Source organism: Mesoplodon bidens, assembly GCF_964165515.1.
Source record: "Mesoplodon bidens genome assembly, chromosome: 9".
NCBI lineage: Eukaryota > Metazoa > Chordata > Mammalia > Artiodactyla > Ziphiidae > Mesoplodon > Mesoplodon bidens.
This window is the reverse complement of record NC_138166.1, coordinates 59,708,871-59,732,468: the sequence shown is the minus strand read 5'-3', so window position 1 is coordinate 59,732,468 and position 23,598 is coordinate 59,708,871. Positions and strand designations below refer to the sequence as shown.

The 23,598-nt window shown below is 42.0% G+C and overlaps 1 protein-coding gene across 1 annotated transcript in view; it reads right to left on the bottom strand.

Annotated features, from left to right (window-relative positions):
- The window catches only part of CHN2 (chimerin 2), a 346,590-nt gene that overhangs the window by 176,851 nt on the left and 146,141 nt on the right, over window positions 1-23,598 (bottom strand). The window contains exon 2 of the mRNA XM_081243907.1: window positions 7,944-7,982. Within this exon, the coding sequence (XP_081100033.1) occupies window positions 7,944-7,982 (39 nt within the window). The remainder of the gene's footprint in view (window positions 1-7,943; window positions 7,983-23,598) is intronic.

The window sequence follows — 23,598 nt, the reverse complement described above, 5'->3', positions numbered from 1 at the left end:
CAAAGAAAGAAAACTACAGGCCAATATCACTGATGAACATAGATGCAAAAATCCTCAACAAAATACTAGCAAACAGAATCCAACAGCACATTAAAAGGATCATACACCATGATCACGTGGGGTTTATTCCAGGAATGCAAGGATTCTTCAATATACACAAATCAATCAATGTGATACACCATATTAACAAATTGAAGGAGAAAAACCATATGATCATCTCAATAGATGCAGAGAAAGCTTTCGACAAAATTCAACACCCATTTATGATAAAAACCCTGCAGAAAGTAGGCAGAGAGGGAACTTTCCTCAACATAATAAAGGCCATATATGACAAACCCACAGCCAACATTGTCCTCAATGGTGAAAAACTGAAACCATTTCCACTAAGATCAGGAACAAGACAAGGCTGTTCCTTCCACTCTCACCACTCTTATTCAACTTAGTTTTGGAAGTTTTAGCCACAGCAATCAGAGAAGAAAAGGAAATAAAAGGAATCCAAATTGGAAAAGAAGAAGTAAAGTTGTCACTGTTTGCAGATGACATGATACTATACATAGAGAATCCTAAAGATGCTACCAGAAAACTACTAGAGCTAATCAATGAATTTGGTAAAGTAGCAGGATACAAAACTAATGCACAGAAATCTCTGGCATTCCTGTACACTAATGATTAAAAATCTGAAAATGAAATCAAGAAAACACTCCCATTTACCACTGTAACAAAAAGAATAAAATACCTAGGAATAAACCTACCTAAGGAGACAAAAGACCTGTATGCAGAAAATTATAAGACACTGATGAAAGAAATTAAAGATGATACAAATAGATGGAGAGATATACCATGCTCCTGGATTGGAAGAATCAATATTGTGAAAATGACTCAACTACCCAAAGCAATCTACAGATTCAATGCAATCCCTATCAAACTACCACTGGCATTTTTCACAGAACTAGAACAAAAAATTTCAAAATTTGTTTGGAAAAACAAAAGACCCTGAATAGCCAAAGCAATCTTGAGAACGAAAAACGGAGCTGGAGGAATCAGGCTCCCTGACTTCAGACTATACTACAAAGCTACAGTAATCAAGACAGTGTGGTACTGGCACAAAAACAGAAAGATAGATCAATGGAACAGGATAGAAAGCCCAGAGATAAACCCACGCACATATGGTCACCTTTTCTTTGATAAAGGAGGCAGGAATGTACAGTGGAGAAAGGACAGCCTCTTCAATAAGTGGTGCTGGGAAAACTGGACAGGGACATGTAAAAGTATGAGATTAGATCACTCCCTAACACCATACACAAAAATAAGCTCAAAATGGATTAAAGACCTAAATGTAAGGCCAGACACTATCAAACTCTTAGAGGAAAACATAGGCAGAACACTCTATGACATAAATCACAGCAAGATCCTTTTGGACCCACCTCCTAGAGAAATGGAAATAAAAACAAAGATAAACACATGGGACCTAATGAAACTTCAAAGCTTTTGCACAGCAAAGGAAACCATAAACAAGACCAAAAGACAACCCTCAGAATGGGAGAAAATATTTGCAAATGAAGCAACTGACAAAGGATTAATCTCCAAAATTTATAAACAGCTCATGCAGCTCAATAGCAAAAAACAAACAACCCAATCCAAAAATGGGCAGAAGACTTAAATAGGCATTTCTCCAAAGAAGATATACAGACTGCCAACAAACACATGAAAGAATGCTCAACATCATTAATCATTAGAGAAATGCAAATCAAAACTACAATGAGATATCATCTCACACCAGTCAGAATGGCCATCATCAAGAAATCTAGAAACAATAAATGCTGGAGAGGGTGTGGAGAAAAGGGAACACTCTTGCACTGCTGGTGGGAATGTGAATTGGTACAGCCACTATGGAGAACGGTATGGAGGTTCCTTAAAAAACTACAAATAGAACTACCATATGACCCAGCAATCCCACTACTAGGCGTATACCCTGAGAAAACCATAATTCAAAAAGAGACATGTACCAAAATGTTCATTGCAGCTCTATTCACAATAGCCCGAAGCTGGAAACAACCTAAGTGTCCATCATCGGATGAATGGATAAAGAAGATGTGGCACATATATACAATGGAATATTACTCAGCCATAAAAAGAAACGATACTGAGCTATTTGTAATGAGGTGGATAGACCTAGAGTGTGTCATACAGAGTGAAGTAAGTCAGAAAGAGAAAGACAAATACCGTATGCTAACACATATATATGGAATTTAAAAAAAAATGTCATGAAGAACCTAGGGCTAAAACGGGAATAAAGACACAGACCTACTTGAGAATGGACTTGAGGATATGGGGAGGGGGAAGAGTAAGCTGTGACAAAGCAAAAGAGAGGCATGGACATATATACAGTACGAAACGTAAGGTAGATAGATAGTGGGAAGCAGCCGCAGAGCACAGGGAGATCAGCTCGGTGCTTTGTGACCGCCTGGAGGGGTGGGATGGGGAGGGTGGGAGGGAGGGAGATGCATGAGGGAAGGGATGTGGGAACAGATGTATATGTATGACTGATTCACTTTGTTATAAAGCAGAAACTAAAAAAAAAAAAAAAAAAAAAGAATCCGCCTGCCAATGCAGGGGACACAGGTTTGAGCCCTGGTCTGGGAAGGTTCCACATGCCACGGAGCAACTAAGCCCGTGTGCCACAACTACTGAGCCTGCACTCTAGAGCCCGCGAGCCACAACTACGGAGCCCGTGTGCCACAACTACTGAAGCCTGTGCGCCTAGAGCCCGTGCTCCACAAGGGAAGCCACCACAGTGGGAAGCCCGTGCACCACAACGAAGAGTAGCCCCCACTCACCACAACTAGAGAAAGTCTGAACACAGCAACGAAGACCCAAAGCAGCCAAAACCAAAAATAAATAAATAAATAAATAAATAAATAAATAAATATTTTAAAAATGACTGAAAAAAAAAAAAAGAGCTCACTGAGAGGGTGTTTTATTTTTTTCTTCAGTAAGAAAACTCGGCACATCCTCTGGTAACACAATCAACCCACTCCCCATGGAGGCCGAGTGAAAGCCCTGGCCTCGGTGATGCTAAGCGCAGTCCAAACCCGTCAGCTCCTAAAAGACCCTGCAGGGATGTCCTCTAACAGCCACTTATCACTTAAGAGGGCATGTGGATTCAGGAGCTGAACCTGGCCACTTGGATGTGACACTGACCCAGGACCACCCCGCTCACTGCCCATGTCTTCCCAGTGTTCATGGGAAAAAAACTCACAGGTGTGAGTTAGAAATAGCAGGGGCTTTCAATGGCCTCTTGGCTCAGCCCCACTTCCAGGCAACTGTGTGCAGGCCTTGTCTTGCTAACAGAATGTCCAGTCTTACTGGGGATGGAGTTCTCCTCTTGTCCCATGGCACAGTGAAAAGCCTGAGGATGAAGCTGTGTAGACTTGAACCAGGGGGTCTCAGGCCTAAGTGTGTATAAGAAGCACCTGTGGGGTGTGATAAATTGCAGATCCCCCCACTCTTCCGATTCAGAAATCTGGCGTCAGGCTGAGGTTATTAATAATAATATCTATTAATAAATAATATTTATTAATAATAATAGTTATAATAACTATTCTCCCCAGGTGACTCTGATGCAGGGGGCCTATGGATCAGAATTCTGAGGTTCTAAACTCCTCTTTAGAAAAACAGGCACAAGCTGTGACTGCCTGACCTGCTGCCCAGGAGAGTCTCTGGGGAGAGATGTTGGCCACAGCATCTGCTGCTTAATTGGCACTTGGCCTCTTAAACAATAAAATCTTTCAGAGTATATCCATGGTGGTTGGCTTTTAAACTCAGCTGCTTAGTTCATAGTTCTGGCTTAAAGTTTAGAATGTGGCTTTACTTTATTTTTAAAGTAAAGTTGAAAATAGCTTTTTTTTAAAGAATTGAAACCACATACTTCTCAGTGATTTCAGCAATGTTTTGGGGTTTGGTCTTGAGTATTAAGGACTAGATGTAGATATATGATACTGTGGGACAAGATTATTCTTGCCAGATAATCAGCTCAGGAGGTGGTAGCATTAGCTTCTAAGAAAGAAAGGGGAGCAGGAAAGGCAGGAACTTAAGGGACTTCGCGTGGCATCATTGTTCTCTGAGTCAAGATGGAGTCTTATCCATCCTTCCGGTCCCACAGCTCAAAGCACACTGCCTGGTCTAAAGGCAAAGACTTAATATGCATTTGTTGAATGAATGAATGAATGAATGAATAAATTAATAAGCAATCTACTTTATAGAAAATATTTAGAGAGCTGATTTCTAAGGTTCCTTATTCTTCTAAATTTCTAAATCAGACATTCATTGGTTGCCTTCTAGGCATCCATTTCCATCTTCCCCATTTTAACGGTACTCCAAAGTTTCCAGTCACTCCTATGTAATCCCTCCTGAGTTCCAGTGGTGAGCCCTGATGGGTTTAGGGCAGTTAGTCTATCTCAACTCTCTGACCACAGTGATGGAGTTAGGGTTGGGAACCCATGTCAAATAGGGCTGAGACTCAATTCTAAGACTTTTGCTTGCAGTAGACTGTCCTTCTGCCTGTCGCTCTTAAATGTGGATGTGGTAGCCCTGATGCTATTGGTAGCTCTCTGGGGGTTACAAGAGAAAAGCCTACTAACAGTGGAGACAAACCTAGGAAAGCAGAGCCAAGAAAGGAAGAGGTACACATTGGGTTCTAGTAATGTCGTTTGAGTTGCTGGACCAAGTCATGCCTGAAGCCAGTGCCTCTAGACTTTTTGCTTATGTCAATCAATGCGCTTGAGAGAAATACTCTGTTACTTGCACCTAAGAGCATTGCAATTAGCATTAAAATTTAAAAACAGCTTCTTAAAGTGGGTCATTATGAGGCCCTAATTTTCTTTTAGGAATAACGTTATAATTGGGACTAAAGCTTCATAATAAGAATCTGATATCAAATAAGTCAATATTAACAGCCAACAATAGGTGGTGGGTGAAAGCAAAGACATACCTATATACTCCTATAATCATCGTAAATAATCAGTTTTCAAACCAAGCCCTATAATATGGCAAAAATGAACTGCATCTGGTAAATGTATGAGAAATTTCAAAGTACCAAGTAAATGCCAGAGCTAGAAAATTAAGTGTGTGATGGGAAAGTATGGATTCCATAGATGATACGTTAAGGAGTCTGACATCAACATGTAAAATTAATCTCTGAAAGGATGGTTTGTGAGTATTTCAAAGAGAAACAACTTGGTGATTCCTGAGGTTCAGAATGGGTCTACCAACAGGTTATTTAAAACCAAACAAATTTCATATTCTGAAAGGATTGTTGGATTTTCAGATAAGGAAAATGCTATTGTTTTAACATACTTGGATATTAACATGTATCTCATGAAGTTCTTCAAGGCCCTCAGATTTCTTCTCCTTATTTATCCTTCAAGACCCACATGCAAATTTAACCTCTTTTATAAAGTCTTCTCTAATCCCAGGAGGTAGAAGAGCAGTATGTTGTTGCTTCAGTCCATTTGCATGTTAATTGGTTACATCTGTCTCCCTTTCTCGACTGTAAACTGGAGGAAAGTATGGGCCACATTTTAGCTACTGTTGATTCCTAAAGCTTATCCTAATGCTTATAATGTATGTCTGCTGAAAGACCAAATGAGTAGATGATCAACTTGGGAATAAGAGGGAGTAGCATGAGCTTGGTAATGATATTGTTAGATGAGTTTATAATAGTCCAACACCCTAACTCAAAGAATTAATGGACTCAGGACAACCAAAAGAGAGTGCTTTCTCAGTAGTACCCTGTGGATCTTCGATCAACCTGTTTTTGACGCTGTGAATGGCCCTGCTGTTGGCATACTCCCTTCAGTTGTAGAGTTTTGCATCACTAGAGACCCTCAAATACTGCCTGGATGACTATTAGTTGAGTGTAATAAAGGGGAACTTCATATATGTCATTAGGTTTGTATTAAATGGCCTCAACTATCCCTTCTGCATCTAAAGTTTTATGATCCTAGAGCAAATTAAACACACGCGCACACACAACTTGCTTAGATCAAGAACTCAAACTTAAAACCAACATACTCTGGTAAAATTGATATTGGAACATGTAATTAACAACACCTTTTCTGGCTTCCTTAGGACGTAAAGGTGCTTTGAAGAGATACACTGGGTGGCCCAAGGTCTCTTAGCAAAAAGCGAAGTGTATTTGAGCCAGTGCCATCTTCTCGCTTCAGTAAACCTCTCTGCGGTGGCATTTCACTCAACAAATATTTATTGCGCAGTTAACGTACACAAGGCTGTGTGTAAGGCAGTGTGCAAGGAACAGTGAGCCACGGGACCCCCAATACCTCTCACTACAGAGATTTTGTTGATTGACTGTCAGAGCGCTTCACACTCCATTAGGAAACAAACAAACAAAAACATCCAATGACTTAGTCATTAGCATTGCCTTTTAAAACAGAAGATCAGAATGCATAACATTAGATTGGAAGGGCCCTTAGAGACCCAGCACAACCCCTTTATTTCACAGATGGAAGAACAGACTCATGTAAAAAAGAATGAGGTGCCTCTCTATATGCTGACATAGGAAGATAAAAACAAGGTATTTGTGAAGTGAAACAAGCAAGTTGAAGGACACCGGGTACAGTATAAACCCATTTTACAAAAGGGAACAACAACAAACTATTAGGCATGTGTATTTTAAACACTTGGAAAGATATGCTTTCCAAAATTGACAGGGTCAGTGATTGGAAAAGAGGAGTGGAATATGGGGTGAGAGCTGGTATGTGGCCTATGGGAAGTTTTTGCTCTCAGCTTTATGTATTTCTCTAACGTTTGTCTTTTATGTAGCTTTATATTGCTTTTGTAACAAATACATACATACACAGGTATATGCGTGTGTGTGTGTCTGTGTGTATGTACATACTTATCTATATACTTATGTATACAATTTTAAGTAGAAAGAAAAGAAGATTGGCAACTTGCAGGCTGTGAGTCTGGCTTGCTTCTGGGTTCCACTCTGAATGCCACTCCAAGGTTTCTCATAAAACCTCTGCCAAGTTACTGAACCCCTCTGAGCTGTGGTTTCTTTGTATGTGAAACAGGGATAAGAGTGGTACTGGTCGCTTAGGGCTGTGGTGCGATTTGCGACTTCAGGCACAGAGCTAGCATGGTGGCTGGCACACTGCAGGTCTCAACAGGAAGTAGAAACAAGGGCAACATCAATAATGATAGAAATAATGATTCTTATTATTGCTGTCTAGAAGCAGAGCCTGAATGAGAGAGCCTGTTCCCCTGGCTCTCAGCACAGTGGGCTCCCCACACCACACTCCTCCCCTCTGTCACTGGAGAATGACTTAGTCAGGTGGATGATACTAAGGAAAGAGAAAACTAGCTTGTTGAGGTGATGACAAGTGCCCACCTTCATGAGGGGAGATGGATTGATGATCGATGATCAGATAATGATCTCTGTTTCTAAGGAGTCACCCTTAGTGACCAAATATTATCCACTGCTATCTGTTAATTTTTCTGTGGTAAACGTCATTTGATATTACAGCTTTAAGATGAATAGCCAAGAACATAATTCATGGAAGTCAACACACGTACCCTTGCTGACCAACTGTGAGGAAGGAAGGAAGAGGAAAGGAAGGATGGAAAGAAGGGAGGAAGGAAGACAAGGAAAGTCCCAAAGAAAGGTAGAGAGTCAGAACGTCCACCTTTTTCTTCCCTAAGCATTTCCCTAAGCGGGTCACAGGCAGCTGGCTCTCCGAGGTCCTGGCCAGGGGACAGGGCTCTTCCAGTTCTCTCTGACCAATATCTCTCCTTAGCAGAGAGAGATTTGGGTTTGCAGTGCTGTGATGCAAGAGTTTGTGTGCACTAAATCAACAGCAAAAATTGTTCAAAAGGCAGGCCGACTAAAGACTTCTGAGGAGATTCTGATTTTAGATACTCACAGTAGGATTTCCATATTGGAGGCTGGTATTCTTCAGCATCTAGAATAAAAAGAAAGAAATCAATCCGTCAGCTTGAACATCAAACTGTCAACTTGTGTCTTCTCTGGAGGAACAACTGTCTGTCAGCAGTACTTGCCTTCTGGTCCCAGGGGCCTCTCAGCTCATGTACGGGACAGTTCCAGGCATGAGGGGGTAAGTGTATATGGCAACCCTTGTGGATCCAACACCACTTTCTTCATGTCGCTTACCATGATAGAATCAATTGCTTAACCATTTTCATAGAGCCCAGTAAATCAAAAAAGATTTTTAAAGCAATTAACTTGATTGTACTCTCCCGTAATCCTTTCAAACAGTATTTACTTAACTTGGCATAATAAACATATAATTTATCTCACAGATTCCAGTCAGACCTTTAGCCCATTTATTAAGACTTGAGGGCAAGACACAAAGTGGCAAGTCTGTAATATTAAATCTGTTGAAGTGGTACAACTCAACCAACTGAACTCCTAGGTGTGACAGCTGAGACACTGATGATTCAATTGGAATCGCATTATGTCCTTGAATTTACTCCAGTGTGGGACTTAGGAAATTTCCAGAAAACCTCTCAGCAATCAGTGTCAGACTGAAAGAGTTACAACAAAATGGAGAGGACGCAATTGTTATTCATCAATCTAGAAAGCAGACAATGGAGAAAATCTGCTTGTTCAGTCAACTCAACAATCCCAGTGCTGACAGCTGAATTTATAATTTTGACGGAGTTATTAGAGTCCTCCTGAGCTCATAGCTAAGGTCTTGGTAAAACATACTCTAGCTTAGACAGCCAGAGGGAAAAATCCTTTTCCCCGACTCATAGAACGTTAAGCTGGGGAAGCTTTACGAGTTGTGTAATTCAGTGCTTTTTGATAAGGAAGCTCTGTTTTTGTCATCCTGCCCGCCTATGGCATCCCACACCCATCCTGATGCTGCTCTTGTCCTTGCGTTACTGTCACATACTACTTTCATGCAAAGGAACAGAAATTTTCCAATCTCATGCAGTAAGACGGTTTGAGAATTTTTCCCCTCCTGAGAAACAAATATACTTACTATAAATAAAAAGTAACTCAAGAGTGGTGAACTTCCCCAAATCCTACTCAATTACAGTTATGTAGCTTAAATTAAGTTCTTTCACAATTCATACTCGCTTTCTGGGGCCCATCCTATCACAGAGGCAGCTAAACACCTCCTAAGATAGTTTCATACAAATGCATCTGGATTCTTAGGCTTGCATTGTCACGAACCTACCTATGGATAATCAGCCACATAGGCACACACACAAATACAGTGTATTAATAATGGTTTATGTTGTTATTCAAACCTAGTTTGCTAAATAAAAGTGAAGCTCTTAATACTTTTGTGAAAGTAGACAATGTAATAGTGAGCTTTTAACCTAAAGAAGCAATTAATTTCATCTTATATGTGACACAGACCAATTTTAATGGGTTAAGATGAGCGTTTGTTTATAATAACATTCAAATAAAATAAATCATGTTGCCGAGTTTACAACAAAATTCTAGAACCATCCATACAATGCCATCTCACCAGAAAAACCAGTTAAAATATGGATGACACCTTCAAAAATATTTTTCAAATATAAAGATCAATACACACACACACACACACACACACACACACACACACACACACACACACACACACACACACACACACACACACACACACACACACACACACACACACACACACACACACACACACACACACACACACACACACACACACACACACACACACACACACACACACACACACACACACACACACACACCCTGCCAGACTGCACGGAAGTATGAATCCCTGCCTGAGATGTCATCTATCCAAAGCTGTCTGGGTATTTCGGATGAGATTTACTCTATAAGGTAAGTACAACCCCCAGACCAAGAAGTTGTCAAGAATATTTAGAACCTAGAGTGCAGCTTTCTACATAGTCAGGGAAGTTCCCCCCCACCCCCAAAATAAATAGTCTCCTTAATGCAGGTTTTCAAACATAGCTCAGATGCTCAACTTGGATTTCCTAAGGTCTTCTTACCTAAAGTCAGAAGTTTGGATTAGATGGCCTCTCACTGTTCATCTCAGTCTTGCTCTGTGAAAAACCTAGAATTTTTATTCATCTGAAATGCTGGCTCCTAACCTTTAAACTTTCATTTAGGCTTCCCTGCACATAAACACCTTATCCCTTTCTGGTTGGCAATGTCACATAGAGGTGAAGAAAGCCATCCACAGAGACGGGAGATCACAATGCTCCCTTGCTTAAAATCCTCCAATGTCCCCCATCTGCACTTGGAATAAAATACAAACATGACACTGTGGCCTCCAAGGCCCTGTGTCCTCTGGTTCCTGCCCTCCTCTTCACTCCATTGCAGGCACTTCCCCCCTTTTCATGTATCATCCAACCATACTGGCCTTCTCTCTCTGCCTAGAACAAGCCAAGTTCTTCTGAGACCCTGGCCTTTGCTCCTGTGGACCCTCCATGTAAGAACTCTCCTCCAATAGAGCTTTGCATGGCTGACTTGCTCTGTCATGCAGGGCTCAGCTCAAATGTCACCTCCCGTGGGCCACCCCTGCCAATCCTGTGTAAAGCAGCCTTCCCCCAACCCCACTCACTCTCCTTCACAGCACTTATTACCATCTGAAATTATTTATTGATTTGTTGGCTCGTTATTACTGGGCTCATCCCACTATTAGCCAAACTCCATACAAGCAGAAATTTTGCCTCATTCACTTAGGTCTCATCGGCCCTTAAAAGGGTGCCTGACATAACAGACATTCAAACAGCATGTATTAAATAAATGAACAAACTCTCAGGGTTCATATCTTACCTCTGAAAACTATTGGCTGAATAACTTGCAGCATGTTACTCAACTTCTTTTAAAAGCCTCTCAAAACTTATCTTTATAAACCAGAAAAATAAATGTACCGACCTCATAACCGATCTCTTAGGGTTAGTGTGTCAATTAAATGAGATAATATATATATAAAGTTCTTGGGACTGGGCCTGGCAAACAGCAAGTTCTCCATGAAGCCCCACTAATGTTGTCATTGTGCTGTTGTCACTGTTATATCACCTGGTCCTGGTTCTTCCCAGGTGAGCTCAGGCTCTTGTCTTCTCTCACTTGGCCACAGCCAGTGATTATCTCCATTCTTGCCCCCAGACCTGGAGCCTGTAACTAAGTTCCACTGCTGTTGTCATGGAAGGTTTTTCTTTCTCATAAATGCATTCAAAGTGAGAGGCCATTTGTCACGCTTCAGTGGAACAACTATAACTACCTTGGTCTTAGGGATTTGTTTCACGAGCCACTAAAGCGCACTGTCGGGAGGCCTTGGCCAAGAGACAAGGCACAAAACATTTTTAATGTGTTGACACGAACTTTAGCTGCGTCCAACACGGCCCTGCCAACATCACATTTGTCCCAGTTTCACACAGTAGTTTTTAAAAATCTGCTTTACTCTTGGATAGCCTGACACCGTATCTTTTTTTTTAAACATGGAATAGGTTTTCTAGATCATTTAGTTCACCTTCCTCATTTAGCAAATGAGGAACATGAAATGAGAATGATGAAGTGGCTTTCTCAAGGTCATAAAACAAGCGGGAGGCAGAGGTGGGATCAGAGCAGGGAGCTCTGCCCTCCAGCCTCTGACACACTGTCATCCTTACCAGGCAGTCCATCCTACTTTACAGAGACTAACACCAGGAAAAAAGCTGTATAACAGATTTGTTACTGCAATTCTTGTGACGCTCGGAAGAAAAAATAAAATAGAGAAAAGAAAGAAAATCAGTCGTATGAGGCAAGCAATAATAAATATCATATGATACCACTTATATGTGGAATCTAATAAAATGATACAAGTGAGCTTATTTACAAAACAGAAACATACTCATAGACTTAGAAAACAAACTTAGTGTTACCAAAGGGGAAAGGTCGGGGGGGGGGGATAAATTAGGAGGCTGGGATTAACATATACACACTACTGTATATAAAATAGATAAACAACAAGGACCTACTGTATAGCACAGGGAACTGTACTCAATACTTTGTAATAAACTATATGGGAGAAGAATCTGGAAAAGAATAGATATATGTATATGTATAACTAAATCACTTTGCTGTACACCTGCAACTAACACAACACTGTAAATCAACTATACTCCAATATAAAGTAAAAATTAAAAAAAAAACTGACATCAAGTCAAATGGTGGGACAGTATTCCACTAATACACATACCCCATCTAATAGTTAAAGTCCAGGAGATATAAGATACAGGAAGTGCTGACAACAAAAGGCATTAATGCTTTGGGGAAGGGTATTATTTTGTTAAACATTTTAGAGAAATGGGTATAAGGCAGAAGGAAGGAGGAGGAAGTAGAACAGGAGAAGCTCTATGTTCTAAGGAAAAAACTACCATTGAACCCAGATGGACAGTGATACATTATTTGAAAGGAACAATGAATTATAAAGGTCAAAGAGGCTTAGAAAATAAATTGCTTAATGTTGACTAATATGTATCCAAACTTTAAAAAATGTGTAAACTTTTTGACTCAGCAATTCTATTCATGGGAATTCAGCCTAAAGCAGCAATTGAACATGTGTACAAAGATGATTGTTTGAACAAAGTGTTCATTGCTGCTTTGTGTATAACAGTGAATCTAACAGCCCAGAAAGAAGGGAAGGGTTAAATAAATTACCATCTACTATAGCCATGAAAATGATGGCATGGGTCAGAGCTCTGTGGTCCAGAGCACGGCCTCTAGAGCTAGACTATCTAGGTTCAAAACCTAGCTCTGTCACTTACTAGCTGTGTTACCTCAGGCAAGTTATCTCCCCTCTCTGTGCTTCAGTTTTTCAATTTACAAAATGGGAGTAATATTACTACCCAACATACAGAATGTTTTGAAGATAGGATGGGTTGTCTAGCATGTAGTAAACTCTATCTTTGTTGTTATTCTTATCTTTCCTTAATGACATAGGAAAATATTCATGCTACATTATGCACAAAACAAATCAGGTTATAAAACAATTTAACAAATATGATCCCATTTTAAGGAAGAGATAAATATTCATATACATAGAAATGATCTACAAGGCTATAAACCCAATTATTAACATTTGCTAATCTTGATAGTGAAAACATAGGCAATTTCTAGTTTTCTCTTGTTTTGCTCAGCTGCATTTCCTAATTTTCTGTTCATATTCCTTGTATAAAAATTAACATGAATGAGAAATAAATTCATGGGAGCACTAGGTGGTTTCTCTTTTTGAACATGCTGTCTAAATAAATCACCACCTTGAAAATAAAGCAGAAGTAAAAAGACCCAATAAAAAATAATTCCTATAATAACACATGCAGCATGCACAGTATTAGTCCAGAAGAACTAAGGGTGAAGTGAAAAGAAAAGAGACCAGGGCTTCTGCAGTAAAAAGCCAAGCCCAATTCCCTTGGCCCTCTTAAAAATTCTGTGAAATAAATATTAATGAGCAATTCTAAGCAGGCTGGGAAGCAGGTATCTCTGCTCATTGAAGAGGGAGGGAAAAGGGGAAAACAGATTTAGATGCTTACAAAAATAGGTAATAAAACCACACAAATGAAATAATCTATAAAGACTGGAACATGAAACAAAAAGAAAAGAAAAAAGAAAGAGAAGCTGGTTTGAGGGGCCTGGAGGTACAGGTGAAAAAAGGGGAGTTTGGGGGAGAATGGATACATGCATATGTATGGCTGAGTCGCTTTGCTGTGCACCTGAAACTATCACAACATTGTTAATCGGCTATACCTCAATATAAAATAAAAAGTAAAAAAAAACCCTTAGAAACAATTTTGAGAAAACCTTACGTGCTGAAGTAGTTAAACCCTGAAAGGATAGTGCTACCATTCTGAACTGTTGGGGAGGATGAGGAATTCTGGGATCAGCATACGGAAAGCTCTTCCATGTGTGAGGCCCAAGGAGAGGGAGACGGGCAATAGAGAGCATGGGTCATAAAAAGTCATCTTTCCAGATCAAGAGCAGGACAAAAATAATTTTTAATATGTCTGTTAAAATACACAGCATGTTGCAAAGCAGGAAAATCCCAACAATTAAAAAATGTATATTTTAGAAAGCTCCTAACCTCAGAAAAAAGCACCATAAATAGACATATGCGAATCCTTCCAGATTTTGTCTTGTAAAAGGCTAGAATAAAAATTTATAGGGGCTTCTCTGGTGGCGCAGTGGTTGGGAGTCTGCCTGACGATGCAGGGGACATGGGTTCATGCCCCGGTCCGGGAAGATCCCATGTGCCGCGGAGCGGCTGTGCCCAGGAGCCATGGCCGCTGAGCCTGCGCGTCCGGAGCCTGTGCTCCGCACCGGGAGAGGCCGCAACAGTGAGAGGCCCGCGTACAGAAAAAAAAAAAAAAAAAAATTTATAAAAATGGTCTCATATCATATATAGTGTCCTGCAATTTGCTTTTGAACTTAATGATATTTCTTAGGCATTTTTTCCATGTCAGTACATATAGATCTGTGGCTTCCTTTTTTAAAACTGTGGGTTGGTTTTCCACTATATCTGTGTACCAGAATACCAAAATGCATTTAATTCACTTATGTAAAACATTTCCAATTGATGGACATTTAAGTTATTTTCAATATTTTGAAACAATGCTTCAATGATAGGCTATACACGTAGTTTATATTCTGGGTTAGTTGAACTGCTGGGTGATGGGTGTATTTCTGATTTTCAAAGCTATTGTGAAAATGGCCTTCAAAAAGATGTATCAGTTGGAACTCTCAATCATGTGTGAAAGAATGCCCATTTCCCCACACCCTCACCAAACACTGGAGGCTATCAATGTACATTTTAATTTTTGATGCCTTTTATACTCAATTAGAAAAAATATACAAATGAAACTAAGTACATTTGTGTGGAAGCAAACGGCTGCACAGAACGCTCCTGGGAATGAACCTGTGGAAACATATGGCCAAGGAGTAAGGCAAAAACACGCTAATCCTCCAAGTTTTGGTGGCTGCAGCTGGAAGGCTATATTCTTCCAAGCATTTTTAGCTCCAGAAATATGTTGATTTGATGGAATCACCCGAGGAGCAAGTGTAAAGGAATTCGGGGACTGATTAATGAAGAAAAATTAGAGAACACCATGTGCTACACTTGGGCAAGTGACAACCAGAGAGGAAATACCTGTAAACATCAAGGAGAGCCAGATTCCTTTGCTTGGCTCAGTGGAGGATGTCTAGACTCCCAGAAAAACACATGCAGGGGCTTTGGAAAATGAGAGGAGTGAAAGATTCACCGATTTTGAGAATGATCTACCAAGGAAATTGGAGATGACCCACCCTTAAGAATATTTCAAGCAAAGCTGCGTATACGTATACTGCTTCAGGAGGATGATTTGGGAAATAGAGGGTGGAAGGGTTGGGTCCCTCCCTCTGCCATGCCCTCTCCCAGAAGAGCCAGGTCTCTGCTGTCACTTTTGATTTACTGATGCACACATTTGCCAATGGGCTTTTTCCAGGGAAGTTGGGTGGAAAGAGGTTTTTCAATCAGCCACGGACAGCTTCACGAAGAGATGACAGTTTGCAATTTGTTGGGCTCAATGGGCACAGAATGGGTTGGGATCCAAATGAAAGCAGACGACGACAGCCCAAGGAGTATGCTATGTTTGTGCACATGCCACAACATATCCTCGACACACACACACACGATGCCCAGGCTTGGGTCTTCGGAAGCGTGTGAGGGGCCAGAGTGCACAGCCTGCGGCTATGGTCTTGTCAGGCCATTCCAGCCCAACAGTGCCATGCCTGAGCGGTGAGATGACCTGGAGATCATCCTAACTACCGCGAGACATTGAGATGTCAAGGCTATTATGTAGCTTTCTTTCTGTCACACAGGCTAAGGTATACAGAAATGTGTTCTAACACTTGTCACCTGTCCAGGCCCCTGGCGTTCCCCTGAGGAATAAGACATCCATGTATTCTCTTTGGAAACTGCTGCTTGGGTAAGGAATGAAGCCCTGGTGTGCATCTGACTGTCGCTCTCATTTCAGGGATTTTTTGTAACTGATTTAGTCCTAATTGCAGAGAAGAGTTAGTAAGACATATTCCAGAAATTACTGCTGGGTCCACAGGCTGGGCCCCAAGGCCAAGGCTAAACTGAGATTTTCTAAAGATGATGAAGCCAACCATCGAGGGCCTTGGGCTGGAGTCTGTGGTCACTAGAGGGCACTGAGGCCACACGGAGCTTCTGTCTGGGCCACGTATTCTGTCTGTAGAGGCATGATGAGTTTCTCCTGTTCAACAGGTATTTATTGAATAAACACAGCGAGGTAGGCACTGGGAACGCCTCAGTGAACAAGGCAAGTAGGGTTTCAAGCTCTGCGTGATCTGGCCCCTGGCCACCTCTCCCTGGTCAGCTCATTTGTCTCCTCTCTTGCCTGCTATACCTCAGCTACTCTGGCCTTTCTTTTTTTTTTTTTTCCATTTTTATTGAAGTATAGTTGATTTACAATGTTGTGTTCATTACTGCCATACAGCAAAGTGATTCAATTATACATATATATGTATATATACATTTTTTAAAAAACATTCTTTTCCACTATGGTTTATCATAAAATATTGAATATAGTTCTCTGTGCTGTATAGTAGAACCTTGTTGTTTCAGCCTTAGAGATGTTACACAGTCTTAGAGATGTTACAGTCTCTTCCCTCTGATTTATACATGGTTGGCTTCATTATCATTTGGATCTCAGCTTAAATGTTCTGGCTCCCCAGAGACATCTTCCTGTACCATTCAAACTACAGCTGTGTCTTGGATACCTTTTTAAATTCTCTGCAGAGCCTTTTCACTATTTGACTTTTTTTCTTTTTTTACTATGTGCTTGTGTATTTCTTTGTTTGTATTTTGAGACAAAAATATAGCCCAGGCTAGACAGCACTTATGAGAGCAAGAACCTCATTTATCTTGTTCTCTGAAGTCTGGGTCACCCTTAGCTTATTGAGTATCTCTGATGAATTTTAAAAGGTGCCCCTTTCAGGCAGGTGCATGGCTTGGTCACTGGACAGCACCTGTGTGTAAAGAATATGCTTCCTTTGGTAGACACAGCCCTGCGTCAGGGCACAGGCCTGGTGAGGGGAGTCCAGACTGGGTTCAGCCCTAACGCATCCCCTCAGCTGGGCACTAACAGCATGACTGGAATGGCCCTGACTCTTGTATTCAGGAGGTAGTAGCTTCTCAATAAAGAGCTGGTTAAGTGAAAGGCAGATTTGTTGCCTTCCTGTTGAGGGATACAAACAAAGAAGGAGGCAATCCAATAGCAAGAGGATATATAAAGGAGTATCTAGCAGAATTTCCTAACCTTCAGAAGGCTGAATGGGGCCTGGGCCAGTTACATCTGGCCTCGAGCAGCTCTGTGCAGGGCTCCTTCAAGAATTGTCCCAGAAAAGTGGAGTCTAACAGCAAGACCTAGGGTCCCCAAAGACTGAGAGAATCATAAGTAACTTCAGTACCATTGCACATTAAGCCTAGTCAAGGAGGTACGCTATCACCTGGATAGCTACTTACAACAGCCCACGGCAAGGAATGACTTTGTGAACAAATGGGCTCATGGATGACTAGTAGACCAAGGTGTGGCCTGTCAGGATGAAAGGCAAGACAGAACTTGGTGCTGAGAGCTAGAAGTGGTTCAGCCTGCTGGCTGAAACAGAGAGACCATGGTGTGTGTGGGGGGGACGGGTGTGTGCATGTGTATGTGTAGGCTTCAGAATGGCTAGGAATGAAATTAGAGAGGCACGCAGGGGTTAGATAATGAAGGGCTTTTAAAACCATGCTAAGGGCTTACCTTTGTTCTAGAAGGAAGGGGAAATATGCAGAAGGAGGATACAGCATCCAGTTTGCATTTTAGAAAGATCACTCCAACCGCAGGGTGAAATCAGATTGGAGGAAGAGAAGACGGGAGGGATGGAAGATAAGGGGGGGTGGAGACCAATCAGGGAGCTGGGTAGTAACCTAAGCAGGTGACACTAATGGTTGGAACTCGAACGGTGTCAGTGGAGATGGAGAAAATGCAATGGGTTTGGAAGATGTTGAGAAGACAGAATCTACAGGACTTGATGATAAATTGGATGTAAACAGGAAAGGAGAGGAGGGAACATGACTTCTGGTGGAAGAAGATGAATGGTTTTTGGCATAAGGAACTGGATGGATAGTGATTCACAGAAATAGGCCAGACCAGAGGAGGAGCAGGCTGGGCAGATGGTGATGCACTCGGCTTTTCCCTGTTGGAAAGAGACGTCTATGGGACAGCCAAGTGAGCATATCTAAGGGGCTCGGAGTTTAGAAGAGAGAACTAGGCAAGAGATCTAGAAACGGAAGCCCCAGCGTACAGATGGCAACTGCAGCCCCTAAAGTAGTTGACACACAAGGTCTTTGACAGAACCCCCCAGGAACATCAACATTTAAGGGATAAGCAGAAGAGGAGAGTAAGTAGAGAGCCGAGAGATAAGAGAGAAACCATGAGATGGGGTGATGTGAAAGGCAAGACAAGAAAGATTTTAAAAGGGAGAAGTGGTCAAGTGTATCAGAAGCTGTTCACATGAGACAAGCATGAGGAGGACCCACTGCTTTAGCAACAAGGGGTTTATGATGACCTTGCAATGGAGTGTGGGCAGAAGCCACAGTTAAGTAAGATGAAGGGTGAATGGAAGTTGAGAAAACTGAACTTGTGAGTATGAACAACTCTTTTGGGAGATGTGGCAGTGACACGGAGGTGACCATCTCTTTCCAATAAAGGGGGATGAGGATCAAGAGAGATAAAAGATATAGGAGCTTTAATTCGGATATCATTGTCATTACCTCTTGCCCGTGTCCCTGGTCTCCCTTTCCTCCAGGGCCTTCTCCCCACTTCCTGGTCCTAAGTTTCTATAACATGCAGGTTCCTCCCAGAGTGATGGAGCTGCTTTCCTGGTGGATAACTCCCTCCTTTAAAATTCACATACTTCCTCCTCTGCTATTTCTTTAGAGACAACCCCACACGCACTACTTCCATTCAGTCTGGAAGCCTCTCTTCTCCCCCACCCCCAACACTCTCCCTTCCAGCATTTGCCTGCCTCTTCACAAATTCTTTTCACCAGAGGAACGTCTTCCTGGCTTTCCTCCAGAAGCCAGGCATTCATTTATTCATCCAACAAATATTTACCTAGAACTTACAAACTACTTGGCACAAAATATTGCACTAGGCACTGGTGTAGCTATAAAGGCAGGATGCAGAATCTAATCACGAGAAATCAGAAGATGAAATAAAGACATCAGCTCATTCACTCATTCAACAAGCACTGCCTGCTGGGCATCCAACTTCTGGCCACATGTGCATTGTAACCAAAGCATAAGGTAGAAAGTGGTATGTTATATAGAAAGGTTAGACCGAAAAGTGCTGTTAAAATGGAGAGCAAAGAGAGATTATTTTACTCAGTTATTTCTCTTTTTTAGTAGAAAATGGTTTTTTAAAATCTTTTCTTGGGGGCCTCCCTGGTGGCGCAGTGGTTGAGAGTCCGCCTGCCGATGCAGGGGATACGGGTTCGTGCCCCGGTCTGGGGGGATCCCATATGCCGCGGAGCGGCTGGGCCCGTGAGCCATGGCCGCTGGGCCTGCGCGTCCGGAGCCTGTGCTCCACAACGGGGGAGGCCGCGGCAGTGAGAGGCCCACATACCGCAAAAAGAAAAAAAAAAAAAAAAAAAATCTTTTCTTGGCATTCCCTGGCAGTCCAGTGGTTAGGACTCCGTGTTTTCACTGTGATATAGTTGATGTACAATATTAAGTTACATGTGTACAACATAGTGATTCACAATTTTTAAGGGTTATACTTCATCTATAGTTATTATAAAATATTGGCTATATTCCCTGTGTTGTACAATATATCCTTGTAGCTTATTTATTTATTTATTTATTTATTTATTTATTTATTTATTTATTTTTATTTTTATTTTTTATTTTTTTTGCGGTACGCGGGCCTCTCACTGATGTGGCCTCTCCCGTTGCGGAGCACAGGCTCCAGACGCGCAGGCTCAGTGGCCATGGCTCACGGGCCCAGCCGCTCTGCGGCATGTAGGATCTTCCTGGACCAGGGCACGAACCCGTGTCCCCTGCATCGGCAGGCAGACTCTCAACCACTGCACCACCAGGGAAGCCCACTTATTTATTTTTATACACAGTAGTTTGTACCCCTTAAGCCCCTATCTTGCCCCTCCCCCATTCCCTCTTCCCACTGCTCAGTTATTTCTTGATAATTATTCTTTTAAACATCTCTTTCCTGAAGATGTCTTCTTCTTTAGAAAAGACAACTTAGGTGTAGCTCCAGGCAGCTCTCTACTCTTGCCATTTAGAAAAGCCATTTTCTTCTCCTATTATAATAATATCTTTCTTGTGTGCCTTGAGCTTACTGTGGGTATTTGTGTCTCTACATACATAGTGGTAGTGGCAGTGATAGACTAAATTCTCATGAAAGCAGCTCATAAATCATAGCCCTGGAAATGTTGCTACTGGCAAGGAAAGAAAGATTTTTTGCCTGTATTATATTCGGAGTCAAATAGAGGGAAGTTTTAGTGCAGAGACAGAAGAGGAAGTGAGGTCTTCTACCAAGAGTGGAAAGGAATTTTAAGTACCCAGTAGATTCTAGATTTGGGGGTAGGTCGCTTATATACATTATATCTAATCTTTACAATTTTCCTGAATCATCTCTCCACGCATTCACCCATCTATTTGCTCATCCCTCTACCCATCTATCCACCTATCCATCCATCCATCCATCCATCCATCCATCCATCCATCCATCCATCCATCTCTTCGTCAAATACTTACGTGCCAGGCACTGTGTTACACAGTGCCATATAAAGATATAGCCATAAGCAACGCAAACTCAGTCCCTGCTTTCAAAGTGCCTTCAGTCCAGCAATGAAGGCAAACAAACATTTAAAAAGTAATTACAGGGCTTCCCTGGTGGCGCAGTGGTTAATAATCTGCCTGCCAATGCAGGGGACACGGGTTCGAGCCTTGGTGTAGGAAGATCCCACATGCCGCGGAGCAACTGAGCCTGTGCGCCACAACTACTGAGTCTGCACCCTAGAGCCCGCGAGCCACAACTACTGAACCTGCGTGCCACAACTACTGAAGCCCACGTGCCTAGAGCCCGTGCTCCACAACAAGAGAAGCCACTGCAATGAGAAGCCCACGCACTGCAATGAAGAGTAGCCCCCGCTCGCCGCAACTAGAGAAAGCCCGTGTGCAGCAACGAAGACCCAACGCAGCCAAAAATAAATAAATAAAATAAATATATTTTTTAAAAGAGGAAAAATTACAATAAACTAGGAAAAACATGATAGACAAAGTTCAGGGTGCTAATAAAGGAAGCATAAAACAGGAGTCTTGTAAGTATTTTTATCTCCTAGCTATGAGGAAGATGAAACTCAAAAAGATTAAGTAATTTTCCCAAGGTCACACAGTTAGTGGCAAAATTCAAATCCAGGTTTGTTTTGCTTCAGAGCCAATTGATTTCTCTCCCCATGGCCCTGATCCCACAGAGGAATCAGCAGTGCAGAAGCTAAAGTGAAAATTTCAGCTCGGTCTTATTTCTCTTCTGCTTCAGTGATGTAACACAGTTTGAACACTGTAGAAAGCAGCATTAGAAAAGCAAGGATACTTAGGACATTATTCCTTTTTCTGCCATTTTTTTAGACCAAAAAATGTGAAATCTCACTAACTGGAATCCCCTCCCTCCTTTCTGTTCTCCTCCCCTCCTTCCCTCTCTCCCTTCTCCCTCTATTTCTCCCACCATCCATCCCTATTCTTCTTCCTCAAGAGCCCTCTATGTAACAGGTTCTGTGTGTGACTCTTCTGCAGTTTCATTATCAATAGAAATATTCAGCCCGTGCCTAGACCTGGCTTATCAGCAACCAGTCTGGCAACAAATGGGCCCTCTGGTTTAACACCACCATTCCTCACAACTGGTTCAGTTCATAACAAACGGCACGGTTAATAGAACCGTAGTAATTGATGGCAGGAATGGACATGTCAGCAGCCATTCACTCTGGCCACGTTTGCCGGGTCACTGTTGGTCTTACAGGCTGAAAACAGAACCAGCTGCAGTGGAACCTGCCTTTCAGAGGGCCACTGGCTATGCATCCTCCTGTGAAAGAGAGAACTAGTCTGGAAAATGGAAAATTTAGAGACTTCTTGCAATGGGCATCTCAAGCGAGGGCAGAAATCTGTGCTCTTGTTAATGACCCGGGGAGTTTCTCGCCCCAGCTCCACTCTCAGTTCACTCAGTGATTTTCACCCACTCCCGCCACCCCAACCCAGGTGGGCCTCAGTTTTCTCATCTGTAAAAACAGGGATTGGGCGGGATGCCCTCTGAGAGCTCTCCTGAATCCCTTAAATTATCAGAGTTGTGGAGCAGCTACAATCTCCCCTGCCGCATTCTCTGCTCAGAGCGGTTCCAGGTGACCTGGAGGTGAAAAGGTGGCAGGTTGACACCAGCAGTTCTGGTGAAGCCTTCCTTCCCCCGCTGATGGAACAAGTGAACCCCTCACCTGCCACAGAATAATCGAATTGCCTCACATGCGTGGTGAGAATCAGTCAGAGTGAGTATAGGCTTTATGCCCAAATACACAGTGTTAGTGCGGAAGACTTCCTTACTCCTGCAGGGCCTGTGAAGCTCACTCAGTAAGTGAACTCCTGCCCTCGATCTCGGCCTATGCTGTGTCCTGGGGAGATGGAAGCCATTTGTCGCCTGGCTTTGTGTCAGCACCTGGGAGCACTGCCCTGGAGGTGAAGGGCTGCCTTTCTGGTGATCTAGCTCTGCAGTACCTGGGGGACAGGTAAGCCTACTTAATTCTGGGGTTCCATGGTGTGCAAGTCCACCTGGCTAACTACCCTCCTGCCTGCCCTTAGTAATACAGGTGACACTTCAGCCTATGCCTGCTTTACTTTGTTTGATTTCTGTTTGTTTAGAATAGACCTGCTAGGGGACTTCCCTGGTGGCACAGTGCAGAAGACTCCATGCTCCCAATGCGGGGGACCTGGGTTTGATCCCCGGTCAGGGAACTAGATCCCACACACATGCCGCAACTAAGAGTTCATGTGCCGCAACTAAGAGTTCACATTCCACAACTAAGGAGGCAGCGTGCCACAACTAAGACCCAGTGCAACCAATAAATAAATTAAAAAATACTTTTTAAAAAAGACTAGAACTGCTAAATACTGGGGAGTTCTAAGCAACCCCCAGCAGAAGGCAGCCTCCATTTTCCTAATGAGCAGATCCTCTACAAAAAGTTTTTGAATATATAAACTTTTAGAGATATCAGTGAAATTATCAGGTATCTACTAATACTATTTAATTCATTAATTCAGTTATACATATGTACTTAAAACCAGATATAAAATAATACACAAATTTAGAGATAGTGCTTTCATTAATTCATATTTCATAGGACAACTTTATTGAAGTTCTCTATGTATATCTTTGGCATTTTTGAGTCATCTAAGACATTTTTTTCCTAAAGCACATCATATTCACTTCTTCCTTAGCCTTTTCGGAGTAAAAAATTTAAAGATCCATGTACAA